Here is a 17164-nt window from a genome sequence, read left to right as displayed (position 1 = left end):
CTAGATTTAATTACAAACAAATTAATTACAAATATTTGTTTTGTTTTTATATCTTATATTACATAACATGAAAGGTGAAAGAGCATTATTTCAGAAGAGGAAAGGAACTAGCTAGAAGGGGAAGGGAAAATGGAAGGACGTAGGGGCAATATGAGCAAAGTATCATGAGATCTGTATGAAAATATAATGAAAGGTCTTATTTTGTTCACTTAGAAAAATTAATTTTAAAAAACCCTCCATTCTATGGGTTTATAATAGTTCTCTACTTTTGCTCTTCGAAATACTTTCTTTAGGAAATTCTCAAGGTAAGTCTGTCCAATGTTTGTTTGAAGGCTTCTGTACAAATACCAGAAGCTATTGAACAGTTTATGTAGAAAAAAGTATGATAGTAAAAGGCAAGCTTTGCATTACTAAAAAATGGAACTGGCAGGAACAGAATATAAGAACTTCTCAAATAAACTAACTTACTAACTCAGCTGAAAGTAATTTGGTGGATATTGCTCAGTAGCTCAGTAGTAGAGTACTTATGCAGCAAGAACAGGGTATAGGTATCATTTATCTTCAATATAAAATATGATTATTTTGTGTATACAGTGAACTATGGTACATGTCTACTATTTAGGGAGAGGTTAAATTCCTTTTCTAAGGTTTTCAAATCACTGGAAAATAGTAGAGTGAGTATTTCTTCTTCTACTTCCTTTTTCTTTTCTTTTTGATTTACAATTAATTTAATTCAACATAGGCATTAGAAAATTTCATTAAATATATGAACACAATAATATATAGTTAATATGTCCTCCACTACCTTGCTCTTTTCTTGATCTTCAGCCCTGCCAACACTACATCTGAATTTCTTATTCCAAATGCAAGAAAATTCTTCTATACACTTAGGACATTCAATACTGATTTTGGGTTAGAGCAGTATCTCCTTCCAATGAAAAATAATGTCTTATTTATTTATTTATTGTTGTGCATATGTGACAATGTATGGAGTCAAGTCTTTCCTTTCTGTCATCAAACTTAGCAGCAGTCACCTTTACCCAACAGAGACATCTTGCCAGTCTCTCCTTTCTTTTACAATAATCCAAACAGAAGGCTTTAGAAAACATGGCTCTTAAGAGAAATTTGGAGAGCACTAGTTTGTTTTGAAATGGCAAGTCAATGCTACATGAGAAAATGATTATACTTTACTTTCACCTGTGACATCTTAATTTTAATTTAATGGATATTATAAATTATCAGACTCACATTATAACCTTTGAAGGGGATAATTTATAAAACAGTGTCCACCTATTATAAATATTCTATGGCATTAATAAAATGGCAGGAGCTAATTATAGCCTTTGGGAACATTAACTATAGAAATAATATTTAAGCAAAAATTATTAACAGCTTCTAACTCTATATAAAATTACTTTGGGAATATGAGTCTAGGAAAGCCATTTACCTGAGGAGCTCCACAGTCTCAGAATACATGGTATATGGAGACTTTGCTTCTAGGGGATCACGTTCCATGGCATTGCCACATTCAGTGAAGGAGAGGGCTGCATCAGCATAATTCACAGCTTTGCCAAATTTCTCAAACTGAAACAGGAAAATGACTGTCAACATGATAGTCTTTGTTGACCTTAATATAAAGGAATCATTCACAGCTGTGAGTACTTTTGTCCCCATTCCCTAGGGAACACTTCTCATTAGACAGAGGTATTTTGGGTAGACTTACCACTGAGGATACGAGGCACCTAGTAGACTGAGACCAGAGATGCTTCTAAGCATCCTAAAATGCAAGGGACAGACTTTGCAATGGAGAACTAGATGCTCCAGATGTTTGGCTAAGAAGCCCTGACATGGATAGATGACAGTGGGCAAATGGATATTAATGATGATGGAACTTGTTTAATGCTCTATTGCAATGACACTGTGGCAGGCTGAAAAAGGCAAATTCACCTGAGGCATCAAAATGGATTATGGTATCATTGTTGATGTTCCCATCACATTTGGGCCATCCAGAATCTAAATGAATACCTTGACTAGTTCCTAATCACTAAGTGTACTGAACTGACTAGAGATTGAAGTGTCATTTAGTCAGATCTCACAACTAAGCTCTGCTTTTGTTATCTTCACAGTCTGCCTCTTGCTTTAGAATGTCATGAGCACATCAGCCCAATCCCAAGGTAGAGAGTAGCATTAAAAAATGAGATGCTCGAGTATGATAGTAGACAACAATCACATCATCTTTATTGTAAATGATAGTGTTGAAAAGCCCCAAAGTATAGCACTGTTAAATATTTTACTTTAGTTAAATTTTATTGCAAAAGATTTTAGCATTGATAATGGCCATGATTAAACTGGCTTAGCCATACTGATTTCTTTTTCATGTGTAATGAATATTATATTTGACACTTTCATAGTGAGCATTTTAACAGGGTTTTACATTTTAAATTTTTGATAGATGGATGTAAGAATTCTACTAATATGTAAATGAACCATTATAATGCAAATTTAACTGTTTAAATTTTTGCATACTTTATATCAAAATATTGCATATGCAATTATGAAGATTTCAACTTTGAAAATGACAGAGTAGCTCTCTCTGGGAAAGGATTGAATATAACTATACATGTACTAAAGAAATTCTGTTATTTTTTTCTGTGATCCATTGTACAGAAGTACTGTTTTTCATTAATTGAACTTTTGTTATAGAAACCTAAGTGTATACATGTAAACTAGTTTCTTTTTGTTTTGTCTTATTAGATAATCTCCATATATATTCAGAATTCAAGTAGCTTTCCCCTTTGGGGATTGATTTATATATTTTAGTTTCTGAAGGTGAGTTTTCATTCACAACCCATTGCTGGAACAATAATTAAAGCTTATCAAGACTCAACCTATCTTTCCCAAAAGGAGCAAATACTGATGTCCAGAAGAAAAATTAAATAGCCATAGTGTCAGTTAGTCAGTCTCAGTTTCTCCATTCCCAAATTGAAAGGTTTGAACTAGAAATATATTTCTAACAGTAAGACAGATAAAAAGCTCAGGGAAATTATTCTGATTATGTTTCAACTTTTTCCCCTGTGATCACAGTCCTTCAAAGAATTTTCAAAGACATTTATATACTACCAATGAAGTCTTAATAGCAGAAAATACTGAGCATCTCTTTATGTGACTGTTTTGAAGGGCCCCAGATCTAGGTACAAGATAGTATTTTTCCACTTTACTAAGAATCAATTTTTGCCCCCATGGAAGCAGTATCTCCACAGTTGTCAGTGTTATAATTCCTTAATCATATATTTGAGGATCACTGTAGGTTTGATATTTCTTAGTTCTTCAAATGGTCTCACATGTGCATCCTAGCCTCTTTATCATCCCATATGCCACCTTGTCAGAGGGACATTCATATATTTCCTCACTCTAGAATTGACAAAATTTGGAGAAAAACCTTTAGTCTTCCAGGCAGCACCGTTGTCACCCAGTAGCTTTTAAATTGCTGGCCATCACACAGTGATCATAGGCAAAATCTGCACAGAACGCTTCAGTGACATCCTGAAACCTACCTTATTATTTCTGTCTGCAGTGGTATGGTAAAATAGTTTCCAGGTGAAAATTTATAGTCCATAAAGTTAGCTTCAAAAAATAACTAGGCAATTTAAACAGTAGTGAGAAATGACAAAAATAAGGAAATAGCAGATACAATGGGCAAAGGCAGTTGATGTTAGCTACACATTAGTTACAGTGTAGAGCCTGATATGATGTTTCATCATAGTTTTTTGCAGTGTCAACTGAAGCTAAAGGCTGAAAGGGCACAATGCAGTGCTTGCAGATACTATATTTACCTCATAATGGCATTGAACTGACATTTGTACTTGTTCTGAGATATAGTAAGTGATGAGGAGCCTAAACCTAAGACTGTCTCTGGTACCATGGTTATCAAATAGTTACATTTGAATATCAGCTGGGGAGCTTTAGTTATTATTGCAGGGTCTCAGTCCATAAATTCTTATTTCATTTTTTTAGTATATAGCCTGAGCAACTCAAATGGCTGCAACATGTATTTGAGACTCTCTGTTAGGAGGATCAATTAGGATAAATGTTTCAACATAGTGAGTTCATCACTAGTTTAGGTCAACTAAGAACATGAGAAATATCTAGCACTTATTTCATAAGAAATCAAGATGATAGCATTGTCATTCTCTGATCAGAAGAAAAAAGCCTGACTAGGAACATGGAACCTAATGTAACAAGAATCTGAGCTTTCTATGTAGCTGCATTTCCCCAAATCAAAGTTTGATACCCATTAAATATGACTTAACACCTTCCACCTTTCCACACCAGATTTGGTTTACTGGACCCAATAGAAGCTCCCATCATATCCAGAGCATGTTGAAAGTAATTTTAATTCATAGAAAAGACTATGATGATGGTACAATGAGTAAGCTTCCAAAGTTGGTTCCAAAGTTGGTTCAAAGGAAGAAAAAGTGGATAAAGAAATAATAATATGAGAACCCAAGTCAAAGAACTTCAGGAATCATGGTACTATATAATTCATATGCTCCCATGTGTCAATGTAAGAGCAGCAATGCTTGAAAAAGATCTGGGTGGTGCTACTTCAAGTTTGCCCAATTTGCAAAATGCATTCCTTGTTTTCATGCAAAACAACATACTTTAGTAGGCTGAAGCAATGAGAAAAATGAAACCTACCAGTGCATCAGCTTTGTGTTTCAGCTTCTTAGCCTCTTGCATGTAAAAATCAGCATTGTGAACACTAAACAAATAAAATAAGCTCTTTTACAAACCAGTGGTTCATCTTTTCATTTATAAACTGAATAGTACAAATACTTTTGGCTATTAATTCATTCCTACATAGTGCTTGATAAAGGTATACTAATTTTGTCAGTCATATATAATACTGATACCAACCTTGAAATGACACTATAATTGGACTTTGAAGTGCAAGATGTTCTATTAGGACAGAAACCTATATCCTCTAACCCCACTTGTTATAGTTGTCCAAACAGGTCATATAACCTAGCTATGAATCTTTCTATATAACTGAAGTCATGAATAAGAATGAATAAAGTAGTCTAGAGGAAAGAATCCACCTTGGAAAACAGTAACAAAGATCCAGGATTAAAGTGGGCTAAATACATTTCTTACTGGTGATGGAGGTATGTGTATGGAAGGAGTTTTCATTTAACATTATAGGAGCTGATATGAACTTCTTATACAAAATGACACATGCATGGCACTAGAAAATTCATACTACCCTCATCCCCAATCACTATTCCCAAACGGAGTCTGCAATAATCTGGGAACAACATACGAGTCATCAAAAGTGAGTTTGGGTCTCCGGACATTGGTGCTGCTGCTGGACAGGAGGGGCAGAGCTGCCCAGGAAGTCATCTCCAGGTGACTGCTATCCATAAGGCCAGTAGTAATTGTGGAGGTGATGGTAGAAATAGTAGTAGTGGTGGTTGTAGTGGTGGCTGTGGCAGTGGTGGTGGCAGTAGCTGTGACAGTGGCAGTGACAATGGCAGTGGCAATAGCTGTATTGGTGACAGTAACGGTAGCAGAAGCAGCCTTTTTTGGAGTATCTCCATCCTGGAAAAAGGAGAACAAATAGTTACCATTAGATCTGGCTTTCTCAAACCATTTCTTCACAAATGTCAAGCACAGTAGGAAACACAGCAAGAAAAAAGAAAAAATATACACAGTATGAGGATGAATAGGTGATCCTGTTTATTTTATGAATTTTGTGAATCACCAGCTTTTGTTCTCTGATGACACTAAACAGTAAACTAACCAGGTGCTGTGATTACATAGTCCCATGATCATATTAAGACTGGAATGGCAAGGGTTTAAATAGAGAAGAAAATCTGAAAGGGGAGGGGAAGGAATAATATAGAGGTAGAGAAAGTAGAAGTTGGAGAAAGGGGAAGAAGTGAAAGGGAGGTAGGGAGAGAAAAGTATCAGGAGATATGGCACTGTTCTGCAACTGTGTCTTGGCTGACTGGAAGCTGGCACAGGTTTTTGTTTGTTTGCTTGTTTGTTTATTCGTTTGTTTCCTCATGAAACCCTTGACTGCTATCTGACAAAGTGAAAGCAATGGTATTTTGAAGCCTTGAGAGAGTAAAACCTCATTTGCATCAGGTTAAATACTAAGTGAATAAGAGACTTCTGAGGGCTTTGCTTTGAACTGGCATTGCTGAAGGAAAGATGGAACCCAGAAGCAAGTATGTGTTGAGAAGAGGAACTATGTGCTCACACTGTGTCACACGACTGCCTGCCATGTTCACATGGTAGATTATTTTCCCCCACCTGACAACTGTGGACAATCCTGACTTTTATATCTCTGCTAATACTTTCCATGATGCCACTTACTCCTTATATCCTTACTAATTTGTATCTCCCTAAGATTGCTGTGCCTCAAGGTTTGTCCCTTAGTTAACTTCTTTCTTAATTAGATTTGTCAAACTTGTATGTGTTGACACAGATTCAGCAATGAATAGATGATTCCAAAATGGAAACATCAATCTCACCTGCTAGAAGATCTGTGCCTTCCACATGGCAGTTTCTGTGTTCAGCATTAACGCATTGCCTTCCCCACCCTCAAGATACAGAGATTGAACCAAAAGATACTATTAATATAATAAAAGTAATAATATTAATATTAAAATAATAGAGTGTGTGAGTATTTTTATACAAAGACACACTTGGCTTTTCTGTGCCTATTACTCCCTTGTAACATTCCCTTGCAAAAGTCACACTGGTTGAGCTGCATTAATTTAGTTTTGCTTAACATAGTATTTCCTCTAAGACACTTACATTTATGGTTATTCCTTTGAAAGTAGCACAGAATTTGCCTTCACTTCTCTTAGGTTTGGTAGAGGTAAGTGGTCCAGCCATGGAGATGTTTTTGTCTTGACTGAAGAGCCCATTGTTGCCACTGGCATTTCTGCGACGTGGAGTGTCCTCGGGCAGTGGGGAAAGTGCAGGAGGAAACAGCTTTTCTTCTTTTTTCCTGTTTGGTCTCCTGGATAAATTGCTATTCAAACAAAAAGTGTAGGGTGTCATAAGGTTGCATCTTGCTTTCTTTGGAAATTTCATTACTATGCTGCTCTTTTCAGCTAAAGTGATGTCTAACTTGATTCTTTACCGTATGTGAAATATATCTATAAACACAGAAAAATACTTAGAATCTCACTACATACATATGAAGATATGTGCACGCATACATATATAAGACTCATTATTTCTTAGAAGCAGAACCCCATGACCAATGTAGATATTTAATGAGTGCTGATATATGTGTGATATATGAAACAAATCAAGATTATTTTTAATTAGATTTTTTTTTTACAGGAACTGCAATGTATACTTTAATCCCTTCATTTTTCAGGATACTTTGTACTAAGACTTAGCTAAACAATCTGAAATAAATGGCACAGTAAAAAATACATTTTATATTCTAAAATATATATTATGCTTATACACTAAAAAATAAATTACACACTAGAGACTAGTGTAAAAATTGTAAATTTGCTATAAAAATGTTGTAAGTCAATGCCAAGGAATAAACATCCATTCACCTTAAATTGTTAAATTGAAGTACTAATGTAATACACTTAAAAATGTCCACTTAAAATATTTTTTGGTGATATCAACAAGAGACATCTGCAATACTAAAAGTACCCCTGTGCTTTTAAGGTGATTTATCTGCCCATTAAATGGCCATCATCAAACAGACTGAGACTTCAAATAAAACAGAACAACTAAAATCTTATGCTAACTGCTTTACGTGGTAATTGGGTCAAGGATTTTCATTTTAGTTACTTTCTTGGACTAATCAATGATGATTACTTGAATTTTAATCTTTTCTTAGACAACTAATATTGCACTGTGCAGCCATTTACTTTCCATGATTATTGACTGCAATTTTCAATGGCAAATTAAGTCAAGAAGAATTTATGTTTTCCTCTTGGTCAATTTTAGTCAGTGTCTAGATACATAGATTTGCTATATGTCAAGGCAACAAATCAAGGATGAAAAAGAATTCAGGTGATCTGATTTCCTGAAAGAAAAATAAGTGCAACCTGCTTGTTCCCTTTTACTGTATCATATGGATTTGGCAATTATAGTAGTATATGCCCTCTTCTTCATCTTTTGTCGCATAAATGTGGCTCTATTTTATTGCCATGTAGTGAACATTTTAAACAGTGAAAATGTTTCTGCCATTATCTTAAATGACTAAAATTAATATAAAATACTTCCTAATTATTTTTAAATTTTTTTGAAATGTCAGCCATTTTAACACAATTGTGATGCCAGATAAAATGATATAGTGAACAAATAGATCAAAATTTTTGTTTTAGATTTATTTTATGTGTATCAGTATTTTTCCATTTATGCATATGTGTGCTGGTGCCTGAGGAGGTCAGAAGAGGGTGTTGGAGTACCTGGAACTAAAGTTACAGGAAGTTGTGAACCACCATGTTGGTGCTGGGAAACAAATCCAGATCTTCCTCAAGAGCAACAACTGCTCTGCTCCACTTAGTAACCTCTCTAGCTGTAGATCAGGATACTTATCCATGAAGAAATCCCATCAACAATAGAACACATAAAGTATAATAATTACAGTGGTACCTGAGCTTTGGAGATATGTATGTATGTATACACATACAAGTAAACCATTGTGACCTCTATAGGAAATGTATTATTTGTAACCACCCCCCTCCACTTGAGCTGGCTGAGAAAGTAGTAGGGGCTTCAAGCTGTTTCTGAGAGGTAATTGATCTTAAGTTGTATGTCAGCACTTTCCCATCTGCTACTCACCTGATAAATGGAGAAACAGTCCATTCTGTGTAATAGGTACCAGTGTCTTAGTCCCCTTTTCATCTACCCAGTAGAAAACTAGAACTGTTGGACATTTAATAATCTCATTGACAAAAGATATCCAGGGGACTTTTTCTAGGAAAGCTCACTGTGATTGTTTTCAAGCACAAAAAAGATTTCTTTCATATTTTTGTCCTTCTTTAAATAGGATAGAAAAGGACAGTAGATCAGGAAGAAAGAACATTACCATGGCTTTGTCAAACTTCTAAATGTGGTGAGTTATTCAAAAGAACATCCTTTAGGCTGATGGGGTAACTCCAGTTCTCACAGTCAAATATAGCATCTTTTCTATGTGTAGCATGTTCATTTAGAAAAGTGAAATTTTTTCTCTTAGGAGTTTCTAAGGATCCAGAGTGAAAGGTCAAAGAACAAAGGAAGAAATAAAGCTTGCAAGAGTTCTGTGGGATGTTGTTCTATATGTTGTGAATGTGTGATGCTCTGATTGGTTGACAATAAAAATGCTGATTGGCCAGTAGCCAGGCAGGAAGAATAGGCAGGATGAGTGGACAAGGAGAATTCTGGGAAGAGGAAAGGCTGAGTCAGGAGTCATCAGCCAGACACAGAAGAAGCAAGATGACAAGGCAGAACTGAGAAAAGGCACCAAGCCACATGGCTAAACATAGATAAGAATTATGGGTTAATTTAAGTGTAAGAGCTATTAAGTATGAAGCCTGAGCTAATGGCCGATCAGCTATAAATAGTAATAAGCTTCTAAGTGGTTATTCTGTAAGTGGGCCACAGGACTGTGGGGTCATTGCAGACTGGAGAAACTTGTGGTGATATTTTATTTGTACTTTAGTAAATAAAGTTTGCCTGGAGATCAGAGGAAATAGCAAGCCATTTTAAGTAAACAAAGAAGTCTGGCAGTGGTAGCACATGCCCTTAATCCTGTCACTTAGCAGGCAGGATCTTTGTGTGTTCAAACCTTCACTGGAAACAGAGCCAGATGTGGGGGCTCATGTCTTGATTCCACAGCAAGGCAAATAGATGTGGGTAGAGAGGAAGTAACTCACATTTGGAAGCTGCAGAATTGGTGAGGTAAGGTTGGATGGTGGCTTTCCCTATTTCCCTGATCTCTCTAAGGCTCCATGTTTTTATCTATCTATCTATCTATCTATCTATCTATCTATCTATCTATCTATTCATTTACTTAATAAGACTGTTTAGAAATTCATCTACAGAAACCTTCCTACTACACAAGACAATTTCCAAAAGAAGACCCTTAAGACATCAATTTGTCTCATCATTCCGCAATTCCAAGGACTTGATGCTGTTGACAAACCTAAGACCGTGCTGAAGGCCCTATCTGAATGATAAATATTGCTTCCAGGGAAATAGCAAGTTCCCATTTACTTGAAAGGCAAAGTTCATATAAAGCCTGTGCTGTAAAAAGACCATTTCTTAATTGAGAGTTACTTCACTCATGATTTTGACTGTTCTATAAAATAGAGCAACAACTCACTAGGTTGCTTAGTAATGTTGCTTAGTAAGGCATTGAAGTTGTGCACTTTTCTACTGCCCTGGGCTCTATCTTTTATCTGTAGGTACTCCAAACTTGGCCCAGCCTGGGAACTGAGGAAATATTAAACCACTACTATGTCATTTTATTCTGGAAGAAAGACTAGAAATGATTATATTTGACCATCAACATCCATGCTTCCTCATATACCTGGTCAACCTGCGCAAAACTGAATCATGTTGCTTCACTGGGTTTCCTTTTATGAAAACTATGTTAATGGATATTGTAGAGACAAACTCTACCAGAGAGTACATATATATGTCACAAATAATAACTGATTTTCAGAGTGAGGGGCAGATATCTTAGGGATCAAATGTTATTATGCAGAACAGGATTAGTGGAAGGGAGTCTGTTTCTAGTTTTCATTTTAAAACAAGATGCCAGACCCATGCAAGCTAACAACTTCTTCCCAACATCTCATCTGTGGCAAATTGATAAAGTAACACTGATGTTAAAAAGTAATCTGTGAGATCAATTGTTAGCAGCAGTTGTCCAGATTGCCTCTCTGCTTTGGGCTGCTAATAGACTCCAAAACTGAGCTTTGATGGGAGTAATCTCCAATTTTGCATGAATTTATTGCAATAATTACCCAGACAGATTGTCTTGAGTAGCTGACATGATTGTTAAGTGATATTTATAAAACAGAGGGAACTTAGTCACAATGCTTGCTAGACACAGAGGGTTAGCCTTCTCTGGAGAAGGATAATGTTCTTTGACTACAAAAAGGACAAGGAGGCCTCCTGCTTGATCTTGGAAACTTGCCAAAGAGAAAGAAGAGAGAGGAGGGGTCAGTTGATTAGAATCAACATACCCATCCCTACCAAGCTTTCTTTTTTTTTCTCCTTTTTTTTATTTATTATCTTTGTGTTTTAATTTTACACATCAGCCATGGGTTCCCCTGTCCTCCCCCCTCCAGCCCCCAGCCCCATCTTCCTCAGCCCCTCCCCTCCATTCCCATGTCCTCCAGGGCCAAGACTCCCCTGCAGATTCATTTAAACCTGGTGGATTCAGTACAGGCAGGTCCAGCCCCCTCCTTCCAGGCTGAGCAAAGAGTCCCTGTGTAAGTGCAAGGTTCCAAATAGCCAGCTCATGCACTAAAGCCTGGTAGGTCTCATCCAATGACAGAGAAATGGATGAGACCTACCAGGCTTTCTTAACACACAACTGCCCTCCATGGGGGGCAGAGCACAATTTCCCAAGCATGTCATTCTCCTGGCCTCTGTGGAGTAAGGATGAACATACTGGTCTTCCAGCTTTGTATTAATATTAGGAAATGGCATTCAAAGTAGGACCCTATTAAGATCAAGGAAAACTGTCTAGTCACCATCAGAAGTGAACCCTGGCCAAAAGCAGATTGATCTGATTAAGATGATATGTGTTTTTCTGATATTTTCTCTTTTTAGTTCACTTTTTTATTTTTTTGTTTGGTGCAAGATCCTTCTTGATGCTAGTGAAATGTTTTAATGGGACAAAAAGTCCCCATTATGTTCAAACATGACTTTTTAAAAAGTGAAAACATTCATACAAGGGCCATCTTGAAACGGGGAAAACTTACTCTCTAGTGTTGGAAGGCTTATGGGGTGGGGCTGGTGAAATGCAAGGAGGAAGCAAGCAGATAGTACTGTTGTCCTCCAGGCGTTGCTTCTTCTCAGGGATTTTCTCTGCAGCTTCTGCTGGCTTTCACAGGGGGAAAAATGCACAGATCTTGAAATATAGCACACATTCAAAGAAGTATGTTTCACACATTAAGAAAATGAAACAGACAGTTTGCTTCTATTTTAACTTCTAGATTAGGTTGGGGAGTTAAATGAGTACTTTTTATCAGACAGAAATGCAATCAACCTAGTCTAGTCCTACCAAGAGGCTGGCATATGAGAGGGTTAAACTTCAATGTAAATCTCTGATTAAAGATTGTGTAGCACAGGGATCTCATAATGAAAGTGAAGATAATTTGTAATTTTCATATACTCCTTTCATCCACGGTGCCTTTACAAAGTGATAGTTAGTAATTGAACATTGTAATCTCAACATGGTACAAATCTTTTTTAAACAGTGTGGGGCTTGTGGGTGAACTATTCTTATTGATCCATTTCCCTAGCACCCCCCACTTCCCTAGTCTTCTTCTGTCTTCTTTTGTCTCCTGTCACCTCCTAGGTGACACCTGCTTCTTAGCAGTCTCCTCTGTCCTAGATTTCTAGAGCTTTCACTCATCTCAGTATTTGACTGTTTCCTAGAGGCCCAGTGCCCTGCCCCTATTCCCCCACCATCAGTACCATCCAGTCTCCTCATACTTTCCTGTCCCTCAGTGTTCCCTAGGCTTTAACGCTTTCAAGTCCCTTAGCACTCCTTAGTCTCCTATTACCTAGCTATCGCCTAGGTCATTCTGTCCAGTTTCCTGATAATTTTGTGTATCTTAGTGGTCTCTATTCTCTTAGTGTAGCCAGCCTTGTCTCTTAATATTCATTTCTAGTCTCCTAGGATCTGCCTGTATCCTGTTGCTTCCCACATGCCTAGCACTGCCTACTTTGTAAGAGCTTCCTGGATCTCCTACCACTCCACTGTCTCTTAGCACTCCAATTTAACACTGCCCAGTCTTCTGCTTCTCATTCTCCTAGTGTTCCACAATCTACTAACACTTGCCTGTGGCTTAGGGACCCCATCTCCTAGTTATCCCTAGCCTGCAAGTATTGCAAAAAAATTTTTTTTCCAAGTTCTTGTCTACAACTTATCCCTACATCCCTAGTGTTTTCCTTCTTTCCTGGGATGTATAGTTTCCTAAAGTAACTCTGTATCCTAGCACTCACACATGCCCTAGGATTTGCCTGCCTCCTAGTACTCTGTAGTCTGTCACTGTTCAATAGTATAGTACATCCCAGTGGAATAGTGTTTCTCATCATCCAAACACCATTTGGTCTACTAGCAGTCCAATGTTTTCCCAGTATTTTGTATTTGTCTATCTCTCAGTCTTCTAGAAGTCTCCAGTTTCCTAGAGTTCTTTTGAGTCTAAAATGCCCAGTCTCCAAGTATTTTCTTTCTTCCAAGCACACTAGCCTCATTGTGTTCCACTCTACAACTGTTTTTCAATATACTGCTTGCTGGGCTCAAAGTGCTTATACCCTCAAATTTATCTCTAGATACATGATGTTCCAAATAACCGAGGCTTCTTGTCTCCAAACTACTTTTTCTCCTGTCATTCCCTGTATCTAAGTACTCCTCTGTTGCCTAGCACTCCCTGTCCCTGAGCACTCCCTGTCCCTGAGCACTCCCTGTCCCTGAGCACTTCCCTGTTCCTGAGCACTCCCTTGTTGACTAGCACTCCCTGTCTCTTCTGACCCTTATGCACACTATCACTCCTCAGTCTTCTACAGTTCCTTGATTTCCTCAATCCCTTTTCCATGTACTTATCTATCTGCTAGTGTCCTTAGTTTCCTAGCATTCCTCTGTTTTGTAGAGCTTTAGTGTCTTAAAGTTTTCCATTGACATGTCCCAGAACATGTCAATATTCTACCCTATCCCAGGGTCTTGCTGCTATTTTCTATTTCCCCTCAGTTTTCCAGCACTATATAATGTGCAAGTGACCTCTTACTCCCTAGTGTTCCCCAAACCTTGTGTTATCTAAGTCCTAGTGCTCTGTGGTCTTCGAACACCCTGTTGTATTCATGCTCCCCAGAGTCACAAAGTGCTCTTTTGTTTTCACTCTACAGTCTCCTACCAGACTTTGACCTCCTAGTACTTTCCTGTCTCCTAGTGTTCCCCAGTGTCCCAGTGATTCATTTCCCCCTATGGTCACACTCAATCTCTTAAAACTCCCTCTTCACCTAGCAGTTTCCTTTCTTCAGCACTTTTCGGTCTACTCATGATTCCAGATGCATTTCTTCTATCTTTCCCCTGTATCCTAATGCTCCTTGTTCTCATACCCCTCTCTTCTGATATTTACTTCATTTTAGTCACCTCCAGTCTCTTCTACTTTTTAATCCTTTAATTACAAGGGAATGAAGATGCTCAGAGCACCCCATTTAATAAGTCACTATTGTCTACATCTAAGCTTTTCTTTGTTAAACAACATGAACAATGGCCATACTCAAGATATCCCCTCCCAGAAAGAAACAGGAAATAGTCAAAGGAATAGGAGTTGCATTTCTACCTACTATCGTGCTTTGAGGAACACTATTAGCAAAACATCAGCACAAGAGGGTGTGATTCTAAAAAATTAACCCAAGATATAGACGTAAATAAGAAAGAGTTTATTAGCTATAAACTCATATGTCTAGACATATTTTAACTGGTAAAAGTCACTCTGGATTTCCCCCTATGGTGACCCTATGCAAGCCTAGAATTTATACCAAAGAATGTTTAGATGAGATTTTCACAGAGTAATCCTTACAAATAGGTCAGTAATCCTAAAAGGCTATCTAAAGGCTATGGTAGATATCAGGATACCCCAGGACAGCTGACTCATGAGTGCATTAACATGTGTCAAAGACACGAATGAATGTAGAAGATGTACTTGGCCATTGTGTGCAGATGCACCCTGCTGATGCTAGAGTGGGAAACTGTGAGACATGATGTAGGGAACCACTTGCATTAGGATCAACTTAAGGAGCTGACTGCTGGGACTGGCTACCTTAGGAAAGAGACTTCTTTGTATTCTTATTTCCTCTATGTCATAATTTCTCATAGTCCTTAATAGCTATCTTTGGCAATGGCTACCATCACACCCTGATCATTCCTAACACTGTTATCATATGTCAAACATTTCATTCCTCTTAAAAAACATGTCATATCCTTTACCAAAGTTTGTGATCCCCTGCCATTGGTCTCCTTTAAAAACACTACAGATGAAGTTAGACTCTGCTCACAGCCACCTACCTGGCAGACTCCACTGGGCAACTCACCTTGTGCTTACGCTTGCCCTTAGGGGCTAGTTTTTCCATAGCGGTAGCTGCAGTTTGACGCTTAGGTTTTGAGGCAGTCTCCTTGTGCTCTGTCTTGGCAGGTGTTGCTGAGACTGTGTTTTGGCCAGGTACTCTTGAAAGTAAGTCAAGGTCAATCTTCACCCAGAGGTTTTTTGGATTTTCATGATCCCGTAGAGGGGACAAAACCTCAGTTCGCATGGCAGGAGGAAGTGAAAAAACTGTCTCCTCATTGCTGGTGGATAAGTTGCTGCTGCTGCTGGTCAAGGTGCTAAGGGTCAGGCTAGCATTAGAACTATCCTTGAATTTAGAAGTATTATTTCCAGGAGCAGTACAAGGAGGCAGTACTTTGATCTGCAGGGTCTCTTCTTGGTCTGTGTTGGAGTCAGATGTAGATGAATCTGTTTCAATGAATTCCCGGGACTTTGGCACAATCTTCCCAGGCCCCCTAAACTTCTTCTTCTCGGTGGCCAAAGGGGCATGAGGCCTTGGTTCTTTCCTAGGGACTGGTTTATGGGCAGTGGCTTTGTTACGGCTTCGAGGTGGATCAGGAAGCTCTACGATTTCTTTTTCTTTGGGAGTGCTGCTGGTAATATTTGGTTTGGGCCAGGTAAACTCCTCAAAGCTGCTGTTTTTCTCAACTTTTTTGGGCTGTTTCTTCCCAGTTGTCCTTTGAGAAACTGTATCAACTGATGTTGACAACTTATGCTTCAAAGCCTTTGTTTCTGGGTTTTTTTGATTGGGCCTTGGTCGCACCTTTTCCCTAATGAGGCTGAGGAGAGGTCTTTCTTTGGGTCCAGCCACAGCCTGGCTGGAGTTTGGTTTCACTTTGACCTGGACTTCCACTGGTGGTATTATTGGAGGAGGCAGAGAAATGGTCTCCATGGGTGTCTCATTTTGGCCACAAATAAATGACTTATTCTGGGATGTAACTTTGTTTAGCCATTTGTCTAGCTGCCATTTGTTTGTGGAGGGTGGCTCAGGCTGCAGATTGAGAAACAGTAATAAGGATGAATTTCACATGTATGGAGAATTTAGGGGGACTTTCTGTATAGTGACTATTTGCTAATAAAATGTTGGATGATGTGGGCTGGGAATGTAGTTAATAGAATACTTTCCTAGCATGCATGAAGCCCTGGGTTTTGTTCTTCAACCCATATAAACCAGATGTGGTTGTAGACATGGAAGAGGAGCCAGTGTTCAAGGATATTTTTAATTACATATCAAGTTTGAGTTTGAGGCTATTTTGACCTACCTGAGACCTTGTAAACAAACAAACAGACCACCTTGGGTATTAAGTGACAATCAGCACACACACACACACACACACACACACACACACACACACACACACACACTGAGAGAGAGACAGAGAGAGAGAGAGAGAGAGAGAGAGAGAGAGAGAGAGAGAGAGATTGAGAAACACAATTTCAGTGAAAATTAGAGTGATTTGTTTTACCCTTGTATCTGACTAGAAAAAAGCCATCCAGCTACAAATCAACCAGTCTGGTTTTTTAAGCACCAGTTTCTATTGTCCCTTTGAAAACCTTCTCTGCTCTAGCTAGGAAGTAAAGGGTTCCTAACAAGAGGATGCTTCTGACTGTAGCTCAGGGTTCCTGAGAGAGAACTGTGTTCCTAAAGTCTTTTGCTAAGAATTATTGGTCAACCTATCACCAAAAGACAGAGGTAATGGTGTCTGATCCTGAAAGGAAATATAAGTGTGTCTGAAGCATGTGCAGAAGGAAAAGCTTTCCATCTTCACAAATACTAGGGTCTATTACACAATGCTGTAATTCACTGAATACAGTACTGTCTTTGTGTTTTTCCTGAAGGATTAAAAAAA

At 38.1% G+C, this 17164-nt stretch overlaps 1 protein-coding gene across 1 annotated transcript in view; it reads right to left on the bottom strand.

Moving 5' to 3' along the window:
* Aff2 (AF4/FMR2 family member 2) overlaps positions 1-17164 on the bottom strand; it is a 599435-nt gene that overhangs the window by 26276 nt on the left and 555995 nt on the right. Inside the window, exons 10-15 of the mRNA XM_036174712.1 lie at positions 15304-16305; positions 11964-12085; positions 6823-7042; positions 5321-5598; positions 4699-4762; positions 1448-1584 (exon numbers count right to left, since the gene is read on the bottom strand). Of these exons, the coding sequence (XP_036030605.1) occupies positions 1448-1584; positions 4699-4762; positions 5321-5598; positions 6823-7042; positions 11964-12085; positions 15304-16305 (1823 nt within the window). The remainder of the gene's footprint in view (positions 1-1447; positions 1585-4698; positions 4763-5320; positions 5599-6822; positions 7043-11963; positions 12086-15303; positions 16306-17164) is intronic.

The sequence above is a fragment of the Onychomys torridus genome, chromosome X (assembly GCF_903995425.1).
Source record: "Onychomys torridus chromosome X, mOncTor1.1, whole genome shotgun sequence".
Taxonomy (NCBI): domain Eukaryota; kingdom Metazoa; phylum Chordata; class Mammalia; order Rodentia; family Cricetidae; genus Onychomys; species Onychomys torridus.
Note: the sequence above shows the minus strand (reverse complement) of the source record. Positions and strands in the feature narration are given on the sequence as shown.